General features: G+C 35.1%; 1 protein-coding gene across 5 annotated transcripts in view; it reads right to left on the minus strand.

Annotated features, from left to right (window-relative positions):
• The window catches only part of LOC127848086 (uncharacterized), a 55,815-nt gene extending 34,788 nt beyond the window's left edge, over positions 1-21,027 (minus strand). Inside the window, exons 1-2 of one of the 5 annotated variants that reach the window (XM_052380380.1) lie at positions 20,845-21,027; positions 13,731-14,065 (exon numbers count right to left, since the gene is read on the minus strand). In XM_052380380.1, coding sequence (XP_052236340.1) covers positions 13,731-13,929 — 199 coding nt within the window. In that variant the 5' untranslated portion in view covers positions 13,930-14,065; positions 20,845-21,027. Of the gene's footprint in view, positions 1-6,987; positions 7,181-13,730; positions 14,066-16,417; positions 16,500-16,870; positions 16,896-20,802 lie in introns of those variants that run through there. The other 4 variants (XM_052380379.1, XM_052380382.1, XM_052380381.1 and 1 more) reach the window with 4 other exon arrangements.
• Positions 21,028-23,211: the final 2,184 nt, after the last annotated feature.

Consider the following 23,211-nt stretch of genomic DNA (forward strand, 5'->3'; position numbering starts at 1 on the left):
TCAAATCGCGCTCGGCTTGTGATTTTCGGCTCGGGTACTGCTTAAATGTTCCCCGTCCGGGTACTCTTCATTATACTTATATGTACCGGGTACGTTTTAATATATTTTCCGAACCAGGAAAATTTGGACCGTCCCGAAGTTTTATTCACGCCCCCAAAACCGTGTCGTAAAACGCGCTACGGAAAACGAAACAAAATTCTCTCTGAACAAAATCTGCCTAAAATTTCTGTTTTGAATATGAGTTTCGATTAAATAAAGGCAATTTTACATAATCATTAAAAAAACGACAACGACAAATTTAGCGTTCAAATTCCCGGTATATTTTCCGTACCCGGGTATACTTAAGATTACCTGGGGTACATTTAAGTAGTACCCGAGCAGACAATGACCACTCGAGCTCCACTAGCGCGCACGCCAATGGTGTTCCCGTCTAACGTCCTGCCCAGAGACGGGCTTGTAAAAAAGCATTATTAATTACGTGGGTTAGCAGGCTTTATAATACAAAATACAATTTGAAATCAAGCTGTAGGAGATTGATTAAAACCTAATGATCAATATAATGATTATACTCGATAGTTTGCTGTTTAAAAAAAGCGTGATTGAATATTTGACATCTGAAACTACAACTTTTACACATGTCCGAGAAACATCGAAACGCTACAATACAATAAACATTGTCCTTTATACTATGCGAAGCCATTGTATAATCACCAACTATTTTGCTAAGTAGAGTGATTTCCTCTAACGCCTACATATGTTGAGTCATTTGGGAGAAGCTGCATTAGTAATGAAAATTCTACTCGTGTTCATGTTTGCTTCATTATACAATCGCACTTAAAGCTCGCTGCCATGTGTTATTCGTGTATACGTTATTCGTTCTGTAAGCGTTCTACTTCAAATGTCGAAATTATGACATTTTGATTTCAATACATCTCAATGAAATTTTTTTTAAACTTCTTCTATTTGAATTATGCGATGTTTGTCAATATCTGACATGTGATAAAAATCAGGGACCTATAGGTCCTTGTAAAAATTGATACGTTTAACGTCGTATGTAAAACATGTATTTACAGAGTCAATGTTTGCTATTGTCATTGTGATCAGTTGTTTTGTTTTATGTTTCAAACGTGTAAATTTTATTTAGATTTTTTTTTTTTGGGGTGGGGGTTATAATTTTGGTAACAATTTAGCAAAATTTGCTACACATTGTGTGTAAATACAAATACTTGTAAATAATAGTCATTGTTTTAGTATGTCGCAGTGATATTTTTACAAGTTTTCTCATCTGAGTCCCGGGACTCGATAACTTGCAAATCTATGAAGCCCCGTTTTGGAAGAATGAGTCCAAATATTAAACGATTTTATTTTTATATATAGAAATTTCAATGCATTTTTGGGACTCACATAATTCGAAATTTTGCGTCCTATTGACGCAAGACTCGCAGGTAAAAAAATCACTGTGTCGTAGTTTATTAGTCTATAAGAAGATTTATTCCATTATTTATACCCAAATGATAACACAAGTGTTGTGTATAACTATAAAAATAATGATGTCTGTTAAGAAGGAAATATCTGATATGGACATCATTTCGTCTTTATTTTGCTGTAAAGACATAAAATTTGAATCTAATGTCTCACTTGTGTTGAAATTGATTTCATTCATTTTAAAAAGCATTCTAACTTTTAAAGGGGCCTTTTCACAGCTTTTGGCATGTTTTGAAGTTTGTCATTAAATGCTTTATATTGATAAATGTAAACATTAAATTTTAAAAGTTCCAGTAAAAAATCAAAAATAAAATTTAAAAAAGTAGCCCGCAGCAGTGTTCGAACCAGTGACCCCCGGAATCCTGAAGTAAAAACTCATTAGCCAACTGAGCCAAGCATACATAAGATGCGTATTTTTTACGTTATATAAGCAATCTTCGTAGTTTCACAAATTTAAACGACAGCAAAAGAACTCTCCAAATTATTCCATCGTTTCGCGTTTCAACGCTTTATAATTGTTGACGATGCTGCGAAGCAGCTCGTCTAAGTTATCATACCATGAAAAAATTCTTCACAATGGCGACCTATGTAAAAGACCGAGCCAGTCCGATTGAGATAGCTCGATTTTTCTAATCGGCGTACCTCGCTGATTATCATTCATAAAGGTATAGGAAGCTCAGTTATAAATAGGACAGCATATTCTGGGGAAAATATTTAATAATAGTTTGAAAACGTTAATTTTAAATCAGTTATATTCAATCCATTATATGTTTATAGATCAATGAAACAACTATGCATTTTCTGTATTGTATTTGACATTTGTCGTGATTCAGTGAATACATTGCGAATTAAAACGTGTATAATTAACTTTCAACGCGATCATGAGTGTAAAGAAAACGAATTATTTCGAATCTGCCATTTGTAAACGTTGTAGCGACTATGGTATATAAACAGCATAATAGCAGTTTAACATTTGTGAAACTCGCTCTTATGCGTACTTTCACATTTTGCATATTTCATAAACTTTTCAAACAGAAATTACAGAGCCACATCAGTGCATATACTATGATAATTCATTCGTTTGTTGGAAATTGTTTGCTGTTTTAAACACATATTAGGTCATATCGCGGAGATTTAGTTAAACTTGACCATGTGTTCATGGGCGAACTCACGTATTCAAGTGCTCTTACGACTATGTGCTTATAGCTCTTTTCGGGAATCATCATGAAATTATTGCCGTACTTAACGAACAAACATGGCTTATTGAATTAGAGAAAAAAAAAATAATCAAAAGAGAAAAATTATATGCCCATGCACATGGGCATGTGAAATCACGTCCGTACACATAGCATCATTAACTTAGGAAAGGAAACAACGAAATATAAAGTTTGGTATGATATACATGTGCAATTAAAGAGCATGGTGGAATTAAAAAGCATGTAAAGTTTTGAATTTATATGCTGAAACGTAATGTTATAACCCACACACGTTTTACTGTAACATAACGTTTTTTTCAAGATAAGCGTTACAGAAAATACACGTCGAATATCTTTTTAAAGATATTTCTTGTTATATTTGATCGAGAATGTAACCCGCCTCCCAGTTTCGCTGAATGGATCAAGTTCCCCACGGGGACTACGGGTATTACTTCACCGTACCCACATTTTTCGTACCCAACTTTTTTTCGTACCCAATTTTTTTTTCGTACCCAATTTTTTTTCCTACTAAAATTGTGCTTCGTAACCAAATCTTTTTTCGTACCCAATTTTTTGGCATAATTTTTGTATCCAAAATTTTCGTACCAGTCAATACGAATTGATCCATATGTCAATCCTCTTCAAAAGCATCGTCACACCAGTACTGTCAGTACTTTGATTATGTTTTTAAATCGTCAAAAAATGCATACAATGGCTATATTAGACCATGGCAAATGTTCAGTAATGCTGTTTCCTCACAAATATCATAACTAAACCGAACATTTGCGAATCTGAAACAACTTTCTTTCAATTTTGTCAATTTACCAAACCGTGAAAGGATCCCTTTAAGCGGCCGAATAAACAGGAAAAATACTATCCATATTTAAGCCACATAAATACTCACAATCAAAGAATGTTTCGTAAAATAAAGTTAACCCATAAACAACGAAAAATTCGTTGAGTTTGAGTACTAATGTGGCTTTAAGTTCGTAGGCAGACGTTATCATCAGAAATATCGTCGATTAGCAGTCAATGGCTTATCAGTCATGCACGTACGTTGTTTACACATTCTGGTTTAAAAGGGACGGTTTATAGAGACTTCGGCGGCAATCACTATAGTAGCCCCCAACAGGTGAAAACCTTAATCAATTAACGAGTTTGAAGTATTGCCCTTCATACTATGTTAATGCGCGTCATTTCATATCCCAACCAAATTTTCATTTTTCAGATCAGTATTTATTTCAAGGTTTCAATAAACTACAATAAAAAAAACAGCCATAGTTTTAACCTCTGTTAAAAACATCATTGATTTTTTTTTTGCAATATAATCACCTTTTGCGAAATTTAAAGGGACCTTTCACAGATTATGGCCTTTATATAAGATTGTCATTATATGCTTTATACTGATAAATGTACACGTTGGACCTCAAAAGCTCCAGTAAAAAAAACAAGAATAAAATTTAAGGAAGAAAAAAGTAACCCTCAACTGAGCACGAACTACTGACCCCTGAAAGAAACATCTAACAATTAGACCACTCGGCCATTCGTGCTCATACAATGAGTGATGTATTTTATACTTTATAGAAGAAATCCTCGTAGTGTCACAAATATAACGACATCAGAACTCTCCAAATTATTAAATCGTTTCGCGCTGAAACTTTAAACATTTTTTCAAGTTTTAAAATATATCTTCAAAAGGTTCCTATAATGGTTATTTTAGAGCATGGTGATATCTAGTATTACTGTTTCCTACGAAAATTTGCGAATCTGAACCATTTTTTTTAAATTTTGTCAATTTACCAAACCGTGAAAAGTTCCCTTTAAGATTACGCATAATCAGTCATTCAGGTCGAATGTGTATTGGAAGTTTCAATATCAGATATGACGGCCGTACAATAAATATTTCCACATCAATAAGCATGGGCGACATTCATTTTCAACATAATCACAAACAAAGTCGTACAGCATATCACAAAACGTCCCCGAACACAATTACGTAATTAACAACGATGACGTGAAGCTAGCATCGTTATATACACGCAGCACAGTCACATGACGCGGTGACGTAATTAAAAACGATGACGTGTAGCACACGTCGTTATATATACACACAGAACAGTCGCATGACGCGGTGACGCAATTAAACAATGATTTCGTGCAAGAAGCGTCGCAACAACCAAAACCAGTAGATCTACTTAAAGCAAACCGAGTTGATGTTGGTATATTTTCCCATTTTTGTTATGTGTCGCAAAAAAGTGATTATGAGTCAAAATGCGATGGTATTTATGTCAGTGTGCAAAAAAGTTGGTCGAAATCGGTCAAGAAATGTCCAAAGTCAGTACGAAGATAGGGCTTTTCGATTTCTGTCCATGGACAGAAATGATCTAAATTTAAACACGCGCGGTCACGTGTAAAACCACGTGATTCGCTTAAGGCATTGACTCGCCTGAATAATGAAAATAAATGCACAGACTCGGAGCACAGGTGTTGGGCGCGTGGCCAATTCACTTAAAGTTTAAACACTATCAATATGTCATAAAACAACATTTTTCATCATTTTGACAAAAAAAATCTGATATGATATATACATATATAGAAGGTAGGTATCTCTTGACACAGGAAAAGCACCTACATCAACATGTTCAAGTTTTAAAGCTAGTTGTTAGTTGATAAACTCGTATGTGTTATTGTACTAATGTGGATTATGTTCCATAGCTGGGATATTTCGATAGTTTTACTCTTGTAAAAATCGGCACTGAACGTTCGGTCAGACGAGAGCCGACCTGGCATTTCTAAGAGTTCGAGAAGTGTTTTCTTGTAGTTTATGTGGGCAAGTAGATGTTCGTGGTCATTTTTCGTCACGATGCAATCTTTCCCAACAAAATGGTACATAGTTTACCAAAATCGTCCGCCATTTAGGCACTTAATAGCTTAAACATGTTGATGTAGGTGATTTATATTATATATTTATATAATATATCAGAACTGTTTGTTTTATCCAAATGATCACAAATGTTGTTTTATTACACATTGATAGTGTTTAAGTGACTTGGCCACGCGCCCAACACCTGTGATTTAGTAGTTTTTCTTTGTTTTGAAAAGCGTGGAAGTGGAAATCACGTGAAATCGGCGCTCACGTGACCCAAATCGTGTATACGTCACAGGTTAATAATATTTTTGAAGATTCCGTTATGTACATGATAAGGTTTCGTATTTTTGATGCTTTTGGCATTTTGTTGGCAAAATCAGTATGGAAGAATTAAGCTTAAGAATGTATCTGACGAATACTAATCAATTCTGGTCAGTTGAGAAAACCAAATTGTTGTGAGAAATATCAACTCGGCCGACTTTAATTAGTGTCTTTGGGCGCGATCTAAAGAAACCTTCCACAAAATAAATCGAACCCATGATCTTGTGGTCGCTGAGCGTACACTATATCCACTACGTTACGTCGTCCTTATGCAGTCTCAGTAACACAGAATATTTGATTTAGGGTCGTTACAAACAATGATTTCGTAGAACATCGTTATGCATTTAAATTAATAAATCTGATGTGTCGTTCTGATTACCAATACCTTCTTATCGTAATACGCCAGCACACTTAACACATGGATGGTATCATCAATGATACCGAAAAACAGTGTACTATCCCTCGAGTGTGTGACACAGTGTCTTTATAAACCCACGAGTCGCAACACTCGCACATTTTGACATACACAATGTTAGTTCTGGCTACCATAACTTTAAATGTCGCTTTTTATGATTTGTAACTGGCGCGACTTAAAATGCAGGGGCGTAGCTTGCATTTGTTAGCTGTAGGCCCGGGTAAGATACATAAAAACGGGAACATTTTTAAATCTTATAACGCCTGTGGCGAGATTTAAAGCATATCTAGACAAATAATAAATAACAAATAATAAGGTAAGAAAATATAATGCTTTGGCCTGTTTTTCTTTGATATTTTACTGTTTTATATCAATGTTAGACATTTTAATGCGTTTTTCGAAGTTGAAGCATTTTTTGTTTTTTTCATGTTTCAAAAAAAAAGTTGTAGGCCGGGGCCCGCTTTGCCTAATAGCAGCTACGCCCCTGGTCTGTCGATACAATATAAACTGTTTGTTGAAGTTTTGTTAGCTAACACAATGTGTGTGATACAGCTTCGTCAAAAACACTGACATTGAAGTATGCATAGAACATACCAAACATATACATCGTTAGAACAGAACACAAGTAACAAGGTAATACTGTTGGATATGACTGATATTCCGCCAAATATAAATGATGTTTAAAGGATATTTTCACTTACTGCCACCTTCAGGCCGGAAACACAGCGTTCCCGTTTCGTCACACCCTTTCCATAGACCCGAATAGCCTTTGATGACGTAACCCGCAAATTCTGACGTCACGAATGGTCCGTTATGCCAGAACTGAGATAAGAATCCAATCACGTGACACCAGCTACCAATCATAATCAGGCCCATGGCCATCTGGGCCAATAGGGAGTCCACTAATAGTCGAATCCGCATTGTGACCACGTGATAATATTCACAAAATAAGTTAATTGATTTTAGATCATTACATCGTTAATAAATACGAAATAATACTTCTTTAAAATGCCCGTTCTAGTATAGTGTGCCTTCTTTCTAATTTCTTGAATCAAAGTAAACTTATAAATATAATTGCCTGATTCTTTTCGAAGATCCACTCGCTATTTGTCGTTAATATTCTAATCACAAAACACCGTTTGTCTCCCACCATTCAATCTATAACGTAACGTTACGAATTCAGCTCGACAGCTATTACACATCAGAATGCACAAACATAAGTCCCATTTCAGAGATAAATCCCTTCTCCAATTTGTTTCATTTATGTCAAACTTAATATCACAAATCAAAGACAATAACTATATTAAAAGAACAATGCGACCTTTACTATGCTACATGAATATGCAGTTAAACAATGTTTAAGAGTTTGTTTTACATTAAAACACATATAAAACACCAACTTAATGACGCGTGACGTCATTTCCAATTTATCATCAGCAATGTAAAATGCAGCTCGCCATAAATAAATATAATGTAAGAAGACGTAACGCAAATATTTGATCAGACGTTGACGTTAAGGCTGAATAAACCCATATTTCGAGTTCAGAGTGGTTATCTCTGGGTTGACAGTGCATATTCATGCCGGTGACAATCCATTATTTTATACTGACGCAAAAATCGGTTGTCATTTATGCAGCGTAATATATGACAAATTTGACGAATGATGTTAGGATCACAGGTGGTTAGCGTGTGGCTATGATATTAATTAGTGAAAACATCATTTTGAATGATAAATAATCATATTATAACGAAAAATTAACTTTTCTGAAAAAAAAAATATTTCACTATCAAATATATATATAACAAGGTATGCAACTCAAAATCAGCCCAAAACGGGGTGCATCGCTTTGAACAGCCATATCTTCATCAATTTTGCAGCGATTTTCACGATCTCGGTCTTATTCAACGCAGAAATGAATTTCCTTTCTGGAAATGTATATGTCTTGCAATATTTTTACAAATGCTGGGTCAACTTTTAAGAAATAACACGATACACAACACGCATGACCCAGTTGACAGTGATCATGCTGTCTTTAAGACTGAAATCTTCACGGAGTAAAGGGCAACTTCCCTACAAAGTTCATGTAGTTCGATACCATAATTCAATAAAACGTATGAAAAAACATTATTACCGTTCTTGTCGTTACATTCTGCATCAAGACTAACTGTCCAGCGCCGTTTGAAACCTTTGTTTACATACATTTCAACTAACTGACATTTTAAACATACGAGTGATTTCATTGGTCCAATGCGGAGGTGTGTCTTTACAACTGGAGATTTCATTCATAAAGAATACATGATCACTGTCAACTGGGTCATGCGTGTTGTGTATCGTGTTATTTCTTAAAAGTTGACCCAGCATTTGTAAAAATATTGCAAGACATATACATTTCCAGAAAGGAAATTCATTTCTGCGTTGAATAAGACCGAGATCGTGAAAATCGCTGCAAAATTGATGAAGATATGGCTGTTCAAAGCGATGCACCCCGTTTTGGGCTGATTTTGAGTTGCATACCTTGTTATATATATATTTGATAGTGAAATATTTTTTTTTTCAGAAAAGTTAATTTTTCGTTATAATATGATTATTTATCATTCAAAATGATGTTTTCACTAATTAATATCATAGCCACACGCTAACCACCTGTGGTTAGGATGTATGTGCGCTGCAAGCATTTTAATATAGTCATTTGTCGAGCAATACCGAGTGCATCGCGGGATTTGCCGTAAAGGTTAAAGGTGCGGTTTATAGTCTGCTTCTATAAACATCTTCAGCCGACTTCACAATCAACCACCCCCACCCCCCGATCACTGGGATTTAAGTCGACCGTTAACATATGGCGCACCAGGCAGCCACGGTACCTTGGCTTATTTCCCTCACAGGTACCCATTTATACACTTGGGTGGAGAGGAGCAGAAGTGGGATTAATTTTTTGCTCAGAAAAATCCAGTGTCCTGTGCGTGACTCGAACCAGGGACCTTTCGATCCATAGCCCAGCATCTTACCACTAGACTACTGTCCCCACATTAAATAATCTATATTTCAGTTTCGTACAATTGAAGGCAATAGTTACAGTTAAGGATATGCATGAAAAGATATTTTAGATAGATAGGGATATGCATTAAAAACAAACATCCGAATCTCTATTTAAAAATCTTTTTTTATAGATAAAATATTATTGTGCGAATATGAATGAACGTTGCTAATACGTATCGAAAACTAAATGTGGAATACAAAAAAGGTAAGGGTCGGCAAACAAAATAGGATTGGTCGAGTTAGTGGAGGAAAAAAATCACTGTATTTACGCCTTAGTAATATTATCGACTTATACATGTAAGCATTGCGATCCTTCAGCTGCCTCTGCAGAAAACAGTATCATATCATGAAGTCCTTTATATACGGCAAGTGCAGTCTTCACGGTCATATATTTAAACCAATATCCCGAATCATCATGCCTTTTAAAGAAACAGGTAAACAATTCAATAACAAACCTATATTAATGATTAACTTTTAGTAGCCCTTATAACATTTCTTCATCAGCCACGGGCTCATAGTTAAAGTGAAGACAGCGCAAGTGACCAATGCATTGTGTTTTTCACCATTTTTGGGAATGGAAAATCTTCGTTGTTTTGTCTAAAATTGGTAAATTAATGTGGTTTTTTAAACAAATACTCCAAATTGAGAATAAAGGTGTTTACAAAATTAAATGTACTCATATTCAAATTATAGAGCTGGATGGGGATAAAGAAAATGTTCAGGTTTATAATACAAAAAAGTAAACAATTGGGGGAAAAAATCAATTGGAAATTTTTAGGTAAAATTTGAAGAAAATAAAATACTTTTTTTCCATTGTGAATGGGTCCTCAAAACGGACCCGAATACTCGACACTTGAAACAGCATGAACACATGCAATAAAACATGCATAGATTATGATAACTGCCTTGAATGATTATTGCAAAGCGCTGAGGTTAAAACCTTTTATAGAGCTCCATACCTCGTCACATTTGATCATATATACCATAGAACCCGACGAAATAATGTAATCTTTCGGCGTATAGCAAAACGTATTGTTGTGTTTGACTAATTTTACACGACCCAGAATTTGGTTCGATTTTTCGGCGAAGAGCACCCTTTTATATTATTATAAAACAGGACAAATGTAAACATAATGTAAAAGTATTGTTATGAAATTATCAGTCTCTGAACATTCATAGAATAACAACACTTATTTAAATATGCTTTCTTAAATAATCGAATAATGTTGTATCCGCATAAGAAAGAACAATTCCAATCGCATGGAATGACTACACGTAGTTCATAGTGTAGAATATGACGTACCCTTTGGGTCAAAAGTAAATAAACGACAACAACGTCATATTATGACATACCCTTTGGGTCAAAAGTACATATACGCCAACAGCTAAAAATAGACATCACCGCCGTGACGAAATTGTCGGAATACGGTCAAAACCCCTTCCGGATAAAAACCCTCCCGTCATTTCCATAGGGGGCGGACGAAAACCCTCCCATAGATAGACATAGGCGGACAAAAACCCTCCCATGAAAAAAAACGGGGGAGTAAAAAACCCTCCCATGAAAAACGGGGGCGGACAAAAACCCTCCCGTAAAAGAAATTTAACACTGACAAATGTAATAGTTTCACTTAGTGTTGCATTCATTAATCCGACAAAATTACCCATTGTGTGTATTGTGTATTGTGTTTTCAGGGGTGTGAAATTGAAAAAAATGTGTATCCATTAACTGTAAACATACCGCTTTCTAATGTGCATATATATCCGATAATCCGATGTAATAACAACATCAATTAAAACATAAAATGAGGCCATTTATAGACAGATGAAATTAAATTTATATTGATAGCAATACGATACAGTGCAACGTTTAATCGCGTCATACGCTCATTCATGCAAAAAAAAACGTGCTTTCCGGGAAGTTTCTGAAATCTTTGCGAATATGAAAGTAATATTCTTTTAACAACTAACAATTCGTTAGCATGTAACTCATTTGTCTTTATTACTTATTTAATTTATCTTTGACTGTAACGTTTTCAATTGCATTTTTGCAGACAATATATAAAGCATACTGTATTGTCAAATATGTCAATGATTCGGTTATTTAGGCCCACTAATCAGCTAATCCTAACAATGAACTAGTTAATGGCTAGTTATTAATTATATTTTATATAAACACCCTACTTGTTATTCATACTTAGTAATCATGAATAGTTCTTATGATACTAATTAAAAAATAATACAAATCTAAGTTCAAACATATCTAATTGACGTCAAATGGGTGTAAAATAACAACATTTCAATTTTGGAAATATTTTAATTAGTCAATAATGTTACCTACTGAAGTGAAGTCACTATTACAAAAAAATAAATATCTCGAATAACCGACAACAAAATGCAAATGTCGGAAATGACCGATTTCGAATTAAAAATTCATAAATAATCGTTGGTACCTGAATTCGTGGCTCAGATTTCACGGGAGGGTTTTTGTCCGGTCCCGTTTTTTCATGGGAGGGTTTTTGTCCGTCCCCATTTATTCATGGGAGGGTTTTCGTCCGGTCCCTATAAAACTGACGGGTATACCGTGAACAGTGGACCGTTAAACAAGCGATAACGGATTAATAGCACAAGTCTTTAACAATGAATTCCCTAATCTAATCTGATCTTATTGCGATAAAGCAGATGATATTCCAATAAGTGTAATTTAACAAATAAAATATACGATTCACAAACCATTTATTTACTCAAAGCGATAAGTGTGACACACAGCTTGCGATCTCTATACAACTCTTAAAAAGGTTTCTTGTTTACTAAGAATAAGTCTATATCAACTTTACTTATCAACTATTGATTAGTTTTTGTTTTAGTTTTAAAGATCCATGTATGAGTAATTATACATTTGTAGACCACACTCGACAACAAAATAAAGGTTGACCTGATTTTGATATATGAGAGTCGGTTTGTTACGGGGAAAATGATTGGTTGAAAACTGACCCAAACAAATAAATGCATATATAACCCACCGCATATTTAATCGCGAGGTGTAAGGGAGACAACTAAAAGAAAAAGCGCATATAGAGTTATCTCGCTTTGTTGAAATAATTGCATTAGAGCAGTATCCTCGTGTACCATGCACACACTACATGTATCAGATTCGTAAATTGATTTAAAAAATATAAAAACAAAGCATAATCTGCTTTAGAATAACAAAACAAACGATACTTTTTTTATAACAATAGAACAAAAAACGCACGCTAATTTATTGTACTGTATCCAAAGTTATCCGAGTTTAAACATACGCACAAGGGCCGTTTCATATATAAACATTTCTTTTTTTTGAAACACACATGGTCATTCACCTTACACTGTATATTTTTTTAATTTAAAGCAATTGCCTTTTTTTTGGAAAGCAGCTCAGTTTTATTGGATGACTGGACATTTAAGAGGAATTCTATATAAAGCGGAGTCGTTTAAAGGGGCCTTTTCACGTTTTGATAAATTGACAAAATTTAAAAAACATGGTTTCAGATTCGCAAATTTTCGTTTTAGTTATTATATTTGTGAGGAAATAGTAAAACTGAACATTAAACCATGCTTTAAAATATCCATTATATGCATCTTTTGACGATTTGAAAACCTGAAAATTATAAAGCGAAACAATAATTTTGAAAAATCTGTTGCTGTCGTTATATTTTGTGAAACTACGGAGAATGCATTATATACATATAAGTAAAAATACATCCACTCATAGCATGAGTACGGATGGTCGAGTGGTCTTAGCGGTAGAATTTTTACTCCAGCACTCCAGGGGTCAGTGGTTCGAGCCCAGTTGAGGGATCCTTTTTTATTTTTGAAATTTTATTCTTGTTTTTTTACTGGAGATTTTTTATGTCAAATGCTTAAATTTATAAATATAAAGCATTTAATGACAAGTTTCGTTTCAATACATGCCAAAATCTGTGAAAAAGGCTGCTTTAATTAAAAGCTTGTGCAAATTACAGCGGTTGCACATTTGGCGAAAACGTGGGTCACTGTCAAAGATGACCCAAGTAGTCGCACTGTCAGAGAAATTGTGTAACACCATTTTACAAGCGGAAATTTAGAGCAAACATTTTTCAGCCTAGCATGTATGAACTTATATTCTCAACCGCTTTTCTTTAGATTCGAAACCACAAAAGTAGAAACTTACACTTTTAAGCTTACATTTCTGAAATTAGTAAAATTTTACCGTGTTTCTTCTTCTTTTTCTTATATTATTCGATTCTTATATTGTATAGAGCAGAGTCAAAAATCAAGTTTTCAAAAGATCTCAGAATAAAAGGGAAAAATAGAGTGAAAGGAATGCCCTCATTACTGAACATGCAGTTTAAAACGTAAATTTATGTTTACAAACATAATCGTTAACCTAACCTGGCGCGTTTTTGATTCCCCCGGTCCATAGCCCGCCGTGAAGCGTCCCGAATGCCCCAAGGTCCTGCTTCGTCCAGTACTCGGTCGTGAAACCCACGCCTTGCACGATGGCCCCTAAAGGGATCGTCAGAAGGCTTAGCTTGAGGAACAGGGATGCCCGGATCAGAGCGAGGTAGATGGTCAGCTTCTCACCCGCCATAATGTTGCTCTCACCTGATACCAGTAGTTGCAGTGGCGGTGTTGGTGTTGATGATGATAATGGTGGTGCTGGTGGGTATGGCTACTGGTTTGTGTCTCTAAATTCTTCCAGTTCATCTAGATGTCACCGCATAATTCTGAAATGAGAGTCTTCAATGGTGATCGATATAAATCTAAATTATCATAATAATCGTCGTCAATATGATCACTCGTCGTCGTCTTCATCGTCACCATCATCATCATTATTATCATCATCATCATCATCATCATCGTCATCATCATCATCATCATCATCATCATCATCATCATCATCATCATCATCATCATCATCCTCATCATTATCATCATCCTCACCATCATCATCAGACGCAGCAGCATCACCACCATTAGCATCATTATTACTACCACCACCACCACCTCCATAATGATCAACATCATCATAATCATCGTCATCAATGTCATCACAACGAACATCATCACCACAAGAATACCCGCCATGATCGTAACCACCACCATCATATAATTAACAAATCAATTATTTCTTTCCTTAAAGGGACCTTTTCACATTTTGGTCAATTGACAAAATAAATAATAAAAATGTTTCATATTCGCAAATTTTCGTTGTAGTTATGATATTTGTGAGCAAACAGTAATACTGAACAGTTACCATGCTCTAAAATATCAATTTATACATTTTTTGACGATAAACCTAAAAATGATATAGCATTCGAACGCAAAACGATTGAATAATTTGTAGAGTTCTGTTTTGTCGTTATATTTTGTGATACTACGACGATTGCTAAAATACAGTATAAAATTCAGTGCCCCAGATAAGCTGCGTATCTGCGTCTTTCACCCTATTAAAATGTTTAAAAACGCAAAGATAAACAATATCATGCGTATTGAAAACGCAACCAATTTGACTTTTACGCAAATTCCTAAAATTCGATGCGTACGATACAATAGCTTCAATCTAAAATTCTTTGCTCATTTTCGGTATATCCTCTTTGCAATTATTATCGTAATGTGACGTCGCTTTTATTCAGCAAGCGTCTTCTTGAAGGAGCAGGAAACATTGAAAGTTATTCAAACGCTCTGCGGACTAGATTTCATAGTTAATTACTGCATCTGACCAAATTATTTACGACAAACATGCGTTTTCAATCTGATTTAATCCGTCGCTCATTGTGCATGTATTTGTAAAGCGTCTGTCCTTTCAGTTTCTATAACGATACAAAATAATAATGTCTAAGAGAGGCCGAAAGACGTTCGCGATTGTTGCGCCATAATATCAATCGATTGCAAACTTTTTTTAACAAAGAAAGCAAGTGCAATTAAGTGACAAATCATTCGTGTTATCAAATTTTTAAGTTTAAAGGTTATATTATGGACAGTTTCAAGAATTAAAGGGGCCTTTTCACAGATTTTGGCATTTTTTTAACTTATTCATTAAATGCTTTATATTGATAAATGTAAACATTGGATCATAAAAGCTCCAGTAAAAAATCAAGAAAAAAAATAAAAAAAGGAAAAGAACATTGCCCGGAGCAGGTTTCGAACCAGTGACCCCTGGAGTCCTGCCAGAGTCCTGAAGTAAAAACGCTTTAGCCTACTGAGCTATTCCGCCGTGTACACATTAATGATGTATGTTATACCTTATATACGCAATCTTCGTAGTTTCACAAAATTTAACGACAAAAACAGAACTCTCCAAATTATTCAATCGTTTCGCGTTGCAACGCTTTATAATTTTTAGGTTTTAAAATCGTCAAAAGATGCATATAATGGCTATATTAGAGCATGGTTAATGTTCAGTATTACTGTTTCCTCACAAATATCATAACTAAAACGAAAACTTACGAATCTGAAACGACTTTTTTCAATTTTTTCAATTTACCAAAGCGTGAAAAGATCCCTTTAAAGATGTTATGAAACATCAGTTTATTAAAATTAATTATAATAGTTTACAGTTTTATTGAATCAATACAAGTTAGCTTCAATAAAAGTAATCTGAATCAGAATGGATACGTTGAAGTGACCAAGATTGGCTTTTATTAAACGGGCAAATCAGCAATGATTTTAAGGTATGCATTTTTATAACTCATTTCACCCTATTTTAAGACCGAAATCACCCTATTTTTTAAAATCAATGGGTGAAAACCCTATTTCCCAAATAATTATCTGGGGCACTGAAAATTCATAACTCATTTTATGAGCACTTATGACCGAGTGGTCTAAGCGATAGACTTTTACTCAGTGGTTCGAGTCAAGTTGAGGGTTACTTTTTTCTTTCTTTAATGGTATTCTTTGTTTTTGTTACTGGAGCTTTTTAGATCAAATGTTTACATTTATCAATATAAAGCGTTTAATGACAAACGTCAATACATGCCCAAATCTTTGAAAAGGCCCCTTAATTTACCAAAACGTGAAAAGGCCCCTTTAACACTTATTCGTGAAGCGTTCTAACGACACGATGAACTTGCTCTTACAAATACACTTGATTTTATCGTAAACCCTTGGCATTGTCAACAGGCGGATCGGGGTGAGTCACATCTCACCGGCCTGGTTAAACGTGTTGATCCAAACAAACATGGACATTTTATAAATGCCATATTTTGAAGTGGGTTACACCAATTATGCATCATTGTCACACATACACACACACTTAAAAACGCTATGCTTATTCGATTTGCGGCGTTGAAAACCATATGAAGTTCACTTTCAAAGTGTGTAATAGTAAAACATGTCTGTACTGTGATTAATTCGCATAGGTGTTTATTGCAGAAGTTTCGTGTGTGATTATTATATGTAGTATTTGTTTATTTATTTATTGCATTAATTTATTTATGGCGTGAAAACAACAAGACTTCAGCATCATATATTGATTAACATCTCGTTTACTAACACGCGCAATTTTGAGAAACGCATTGAGCTCACTTTACCGTTAAACAAGCCAATTCAAATGAATGTACAGTCAGTGTATCTATTCCGTCACACCTTACGCTTTTTCGCTGCAAATTTCTCACGTGCGATAGACACATTTCTCTGTTTTCGTATGATGAGAGACACTTTTTTTTATCGATAATTTAAGACTTACTTGAATTAAATCGAGCACGTGTAAGTAGGTAAAACCACGCGTGTAAACCTGCACCCGACGTGTCCGTTTGCGATAGCAGAGAAACTATTCCGAATCGCATATCTATTTTTAGATGTGTGCTCTCGGGGGTCATCTCAAAATGATTTTTGACTGTCACTTTGAGCAGATTTTTGTACAAAAAGGTATCGAGACATTGTTACAAAATATGGGGTGTAAATAAAAAACACGATTAAGTAATAATTTTACAATTTTATTTCTAGCAAATCAACTGCCTGTTGAAATAACACTTTCAATGCTGGATATTTTTTGCGTGTCTTATCAACAATGTGTTTCAAAGATAACACACACATTCGTGTAGTTGAATCTTTGTTACAAACTGTCTCAAATCATTTTGGCTATTTTGGAAGGCTGAGCTAATTGGATGCAAGTGCTTAAATCCAGTCCATAGACACATTAATTCCAAATCTTGAAATGCAGCATTGAAAGGTTTAAAATCAATAACAAAATAAAAATATATAAAAATATATAATTAACAAACAAGACATAAAGGACTAGCATATTCATTGAGTATATTATCACATATTTTGTGGGGGAAAAAATGAAGTTCGGTGTCAACTTGTTACCAAACAATACATTTGGAATGTCCTAAATTCAATGAGGTTGCAGAAAAAAATGGAACTTTGATAGAGAAGGAAGAAATTGATTTGGTAGGGTAGAAATCATTATGATAAAAGGAGAAATTGCTAAAATGAGTAAATATTACTTTTATCCTAGTGATGTCATATGTCATCTGCAACAAACATCTAAAATATCTTTATTGTTTGGTTATGTGTTAACTCATTCATACCTGTTACAATTTACAGCAACAATTTAGTTTAAACTTAATAATTTTACAACATTTGGGAAAAAGTTCTTACAGCTTAAGCCAAATATCAAGTCGGTATGTTAATTAGTGCAAAAGTGTGAATGAAATGAGCGAGTTTGACCCATGTATTTGACCTGTGCGACCTTGAAGGATGACCTTGACCTTGACCATTCACCACTCAAAATGTGCAGATCCATGAGAGAGACATGCATGCCAAATATCAAGTAGCTATGTGCAATATGGCAAAAGTTATAGCAAATGTTAAAGTTGGCGCAAACCAACAGACAGGGCAAAAATCAATATGTCCCCCAGCATATACTGGTGGACATAAAAATGTGCTGTCCATACATGCAGAAACTATTGAGTAATTAAGCGGACACTCAAATTAAATTATATCCACAATGACCTTGACTAAATTCTAAAGGGATTTTCATGTAAGTACCAGCTGTCTATACACAAAGTTTGGTGTTCATTATGCAAGGGTACTTAAGTTATTTAGCAAATCAAACTCTGAAGCCCACCCACACACCAGCTACAAGTGATCACATTATACAACCTGTCATAAATGACAGGCATATTCAAATGGCCACAAGTATATTTTGAAGTGAATCATTAAACAAACCTACAGGCAATTGTGGAGTACTGTATTGCATATTAGTATAACATATCATTTGACTCTGTTGAATGGCCACAAAGATTTTCAACTTTTGTTTACAGACACTGGACCAACCCACCGATGTGAATCCAATTCAGCCCCATACTTTGTACATGGGGTAAAATAAAAAAAACTTAATCCTTTTGTGTTCACCTTGTTGCACAATGTGATCAACTGATCATGTGAGAAAATACCACATGTACCATACTGTATTCATTTTTATTACAGTTCATACTGTATGTAACCTTATATGTTTACATTTATTAAAGGCAAATATTTCCTATGATATCATAGTTTATTTATACAGTACTGCGTGAGTATAACATACATTTTAATTTATAGCTAAGTTAAGTATGAAACTGTGCTCTGTATTCAATGAATTTGAAAATGGCTTTAGGAAGTTCACAACTAAGATACACACAGCAATCAAAATGGTATTTAAGTCAAAATTGTTATGTGTACCATTATAAGATGCACATTATACTTTGAAATATTTTTTACCGCATAACTATTTAATTGATTAAGATAATTAATTACCCGCTTTACAGATTTTGCTGCCTCTACAGCTGGACTACAATGTACTGATGATCTGTTTGTCTTCTGCTTTCCCATGGCAATTGTATCTGCAAATGTAAATGATATAACAAGTGTTAACCCTTTACAATGCAATAACAGGGTTTTACAAGATTTTGATGATGACACTAGATATAATTGTGATAAAAGGAGAAATTGCTCAAATTTGAGCAATTTCCCTTTTTATCAAAATGATATATAACCTTCTAAATCAACTTTGTCTTATTACATTACAACTTAGTGTGTTATCTGCAACCTCTTTCAGTTTGGGATGGTCTAAACCTAAAAATTAAGGTAATGCGGGCTACACAGAATGTTTCATGAACATTTAGAAATCCGCCAATTTATTTGAATTAATATTATAACTTTATCTTTATAATAATATCTGTCAGCATATACTCTTTAAATTTGTTCTGAGACAGCATACATTTAGCATTTCCCTAATGCAAAGAATATTATTCAATGCATTGGATAATTTGTGTAAATATTGTGACAAAATTATAAACTGCTCATTAATGAGCCTGCAGCAGGAATATAGTGAACACATTGTGACACACTGTGAATAATGAGACCAATTATTTGAAAGAATTCATCATAGCTTTTGTTTATAATAGTGTTCATACATGTATATGTGTGTGTGTGTGTGTTATCACATGAGCTTGAAATTCTATCACTACATAAAGTCTATGCATAAATTATTTAAAAAATACCCCACCCACCCCTCTTCTCTATATATAAAAAGACAAGCTGTCTTTTTATATATAGAGAAGAGGGGTGGGTGGGTGGGGTATTTTTTTTAAATAATTTATGCATAGACTTTATGTAGTGAAAGAATTTCAAGCTCCTGTGGTGTAATTCTGACAGTTAAGACAGTTTGTCTGACCACTGAAAGTTTATTTATTTTCATTACACATTTACAAATGGGAGAAAATATTGCAAACATTTTATTTCAAGGCATACTGTGCATGTCAACCAAGTTTAATGACGAACTATAGCATTAAACAACAGACCAAATCCGCAAAACATGCACCAAAAATGTTTGTCGAAGTTACGGTAATGTTTATACGGCCCCCGAGTTATGCATCCAGGTGGTACGGAATAGATACACTGACTGGCCTTTATATAATGGTGTTTATCTTTCTTAAATGAAGGTGGAAATGCATATTGATGACTGTAACGAGTAAAATATGTATAATTCAAGAAAATAACACGAACCTTTTGGTAACCTCGGTCATTGAACAGATTAATGTTGTCCACCGACTTTTCAGACGTCCGAAAAAACGCGCCGGAAATTCAACCGATCTGAAGCCTCGTTTTGGAAATCCAATCGCTGGCAGACCAAGAGTTCATACATTTTGTAAACATCCATTCAGTAGACAAAGAAATAATTACTTTACATGAAACAACAGACAAAATTAAGTTTCTAAACATACTCTCTCCGTACCAGCCATTCAATCTAGAAATATGTCGGAATCGGACAGGAGCCGGAATAGATAAACTGACTGTATCCCCTTTTTTATTAGTCATTTTACACAAAATCCATTCAATATATGCCACTGGTGTAAATAAAGATGGCTCGAATAGCACAATAAACGACTGTTACATCGATGTTGTTTGCACAAATAAAGCGGAAATCCTACAAGCTAAACCAGGTCACGAAAAAATCTGCAATATCAATACTCACACGTGGTACAACAAGTTCAATGTCTTAAATGTGTCAACTCACAATATCCAACAAAGAATAACCCAACACACGCGTATTCCGCTCTAAACGACGTTTTTTTATAATAGTTAATTTAACTCCCACGCGGAAATCAATTGAGTTTACATTGAAGCCTATACGCTATAACCAAAGGTGATGTGTGTGAAAACCGCGTTTTGCTGATTGGTCAATTACGATAATATTCCTCTCTGTCACATCGTGGCTTAAAGGGACAATATCGCATGTTTTACGGTAAGCCATATGTCTGCGAGACGAAGTAGGAAGCAATAAGACTACCATGTGTCCGTGCGTAAGTCTGTCGGTCCAGAAGCTTGTGTTTCGAAATGACTATATTTTGTAGACAATCGTTAAAAAGTAACCTGGGCAGCGACGATATTCTAATCATTATGGCCATGTGTCTGTTATTCCACTTATAATAGTCTATTTAATATATAGTCTAAAATTGGGTTGAATCTCGTTAACTGTCAAAGTTAAATGACCTTAATTAATGGGTCAATGAGCATATAGACAGAGACTGCGACCTGTTGTGGCTGAATTGTGACCCTTTGTCTTTTTTTCTACTGTACAATATATCGTATAAACAGCATTATTTTCACTAAACCCGGTTACACACTTGTATTTTGAAATTGTGACTTAACACCATGCAGTATTGGGAAGATCTCGCTTTAAAATGTTACTTAATTAAAGCAACACACATGTGATTATTTATGTGTAAGCAAAATTGATCACGGCTTTTAAAAAGTAAACTTTCGTGTTTTCGGTGTGGTGATCTAAAGAACGCTCACACTATTGGGTTCGAACCCGTGACCTCCCGGTCGCTAGGCGAACACCATATCAATTACACCATGGCGACCTATTTAGATATATGTCTAAATATGTCTCTTTAAAAGTGTGTATTTGTACCGCGATTATAGACTGAGTTATTGACACAGTTTACGCGGCCTTGATAACAACCTCCCACCCACGACATGTTTGAAGACCCGCCAAAACATTAGGAATACCATTAATGCCATAGTGGTCACACATTAAAATCCAGAGGGCGACAATGCGATAGTGCGATAGTACGATGTCGACAGTGCGACAATACGATGGAGACAGTACGATAGAACAATGGCGACAATGCGATAATACGATGACGACAGTACGATAACGCGATAGTAAGATGGCGACAATGCGATAAAACGATGACGACAGTGCACAACGATGGCGACAGTGTGATATTACGATGGAGACAATGCGACAATGCGATAATAAGATGACGACAGTGCGACAATACGATGGCGACAGGGCGATATAGTACGATGACGACAATGCGACGATGCAAAAGTGCGATAGTACGCTGGCGACAATGTTATGAATACGATAACGACAGTGCAACAATACGATGGCGACAGTGCGAAAGTACGATGGCGACAATGCGATAATACGATGAAGACAGTAAGATAACGCGATAGTACGATGACGACAATGCGATGATACGATGGCGACAGTACGATATGACTATCGCACTATCGCCATCGTGCTATCGCACTGTAGCCATTGTATTGTCGCACTGTCGCATTGTCGTCATCGTACTATCGCGTTGTCGCATGGTCGCCATCGTACTATCGCATTGTCGCCATCGTACTATCGCATTGTCGCCATCGTACTATCGCATTGTCACCATCGTACTATCGCAAAATCGCATTGCCGCCCTCTGAATTTTAATGTGCAACCACGATATAGCCCTTACGGTATTCCGTACAAACCCACCATGCGCGCATTAATCATGTGTCGTTTCACATTACATCTATCCTCCTGTTAGTTTTAGAGTTTACAAAATATCCAAGGTTTGGTACATACATGTAATCACGGGATAGTTTAGATGATTTTGAAGGGTTTATGTTTGCAAAGGTAACTGATTGTAGCAGACTCCATTCATTTACCATATTGTGTATACTGGAAAGAAAGAATCCGGCTCTCAGCATTGATGAAAATGTGTAGTAGTATTTTTCATTTAAATCACGCAAAAAAGAACGTTAGATCATGTTTTACAATAAAAAATGTAGTATTAATATTACCAGACATTAAACCGTCATTATTAATAGTGGAAAAATAACACCAAAAAGTCTATAGTTTTGACGGTTACAAAATAGACAAAATCGTTTGAAAACTTTTTATACATGGACATTGAAAACTGATTACCGGAATAAACCCCCTTCGGAAGAAACCCCCTTCCCTAAAAACGGCATAGCGGAAGAAACCCCCTTTCACATTTTGCATACGCGGAAGAAACCCCCTCGCTAGTTTTGCATAGGCGGAACAAACCCCCTTCGAGTTTTCAGACAGGCGGAATAAACCCCCTTCGTGTTTTCAGAGAGGCGGAATAAA

The sequence above is a fragment of the Dreissena polymorpha genome, chromosome 10, assembly GCF_020536995.1.
Source record: "Dreissena polymorpha isolate Duluth1 chromosome 10, UMN_Dpol_1.0, whole genome shotgun sequence".
NCBI classification, from domain to species: Eukaryota; Metazoa; Mollusca; class Bivalvia; order Myida; family Dreissenidae; genus Dreissena; species Dreissena polymorpha.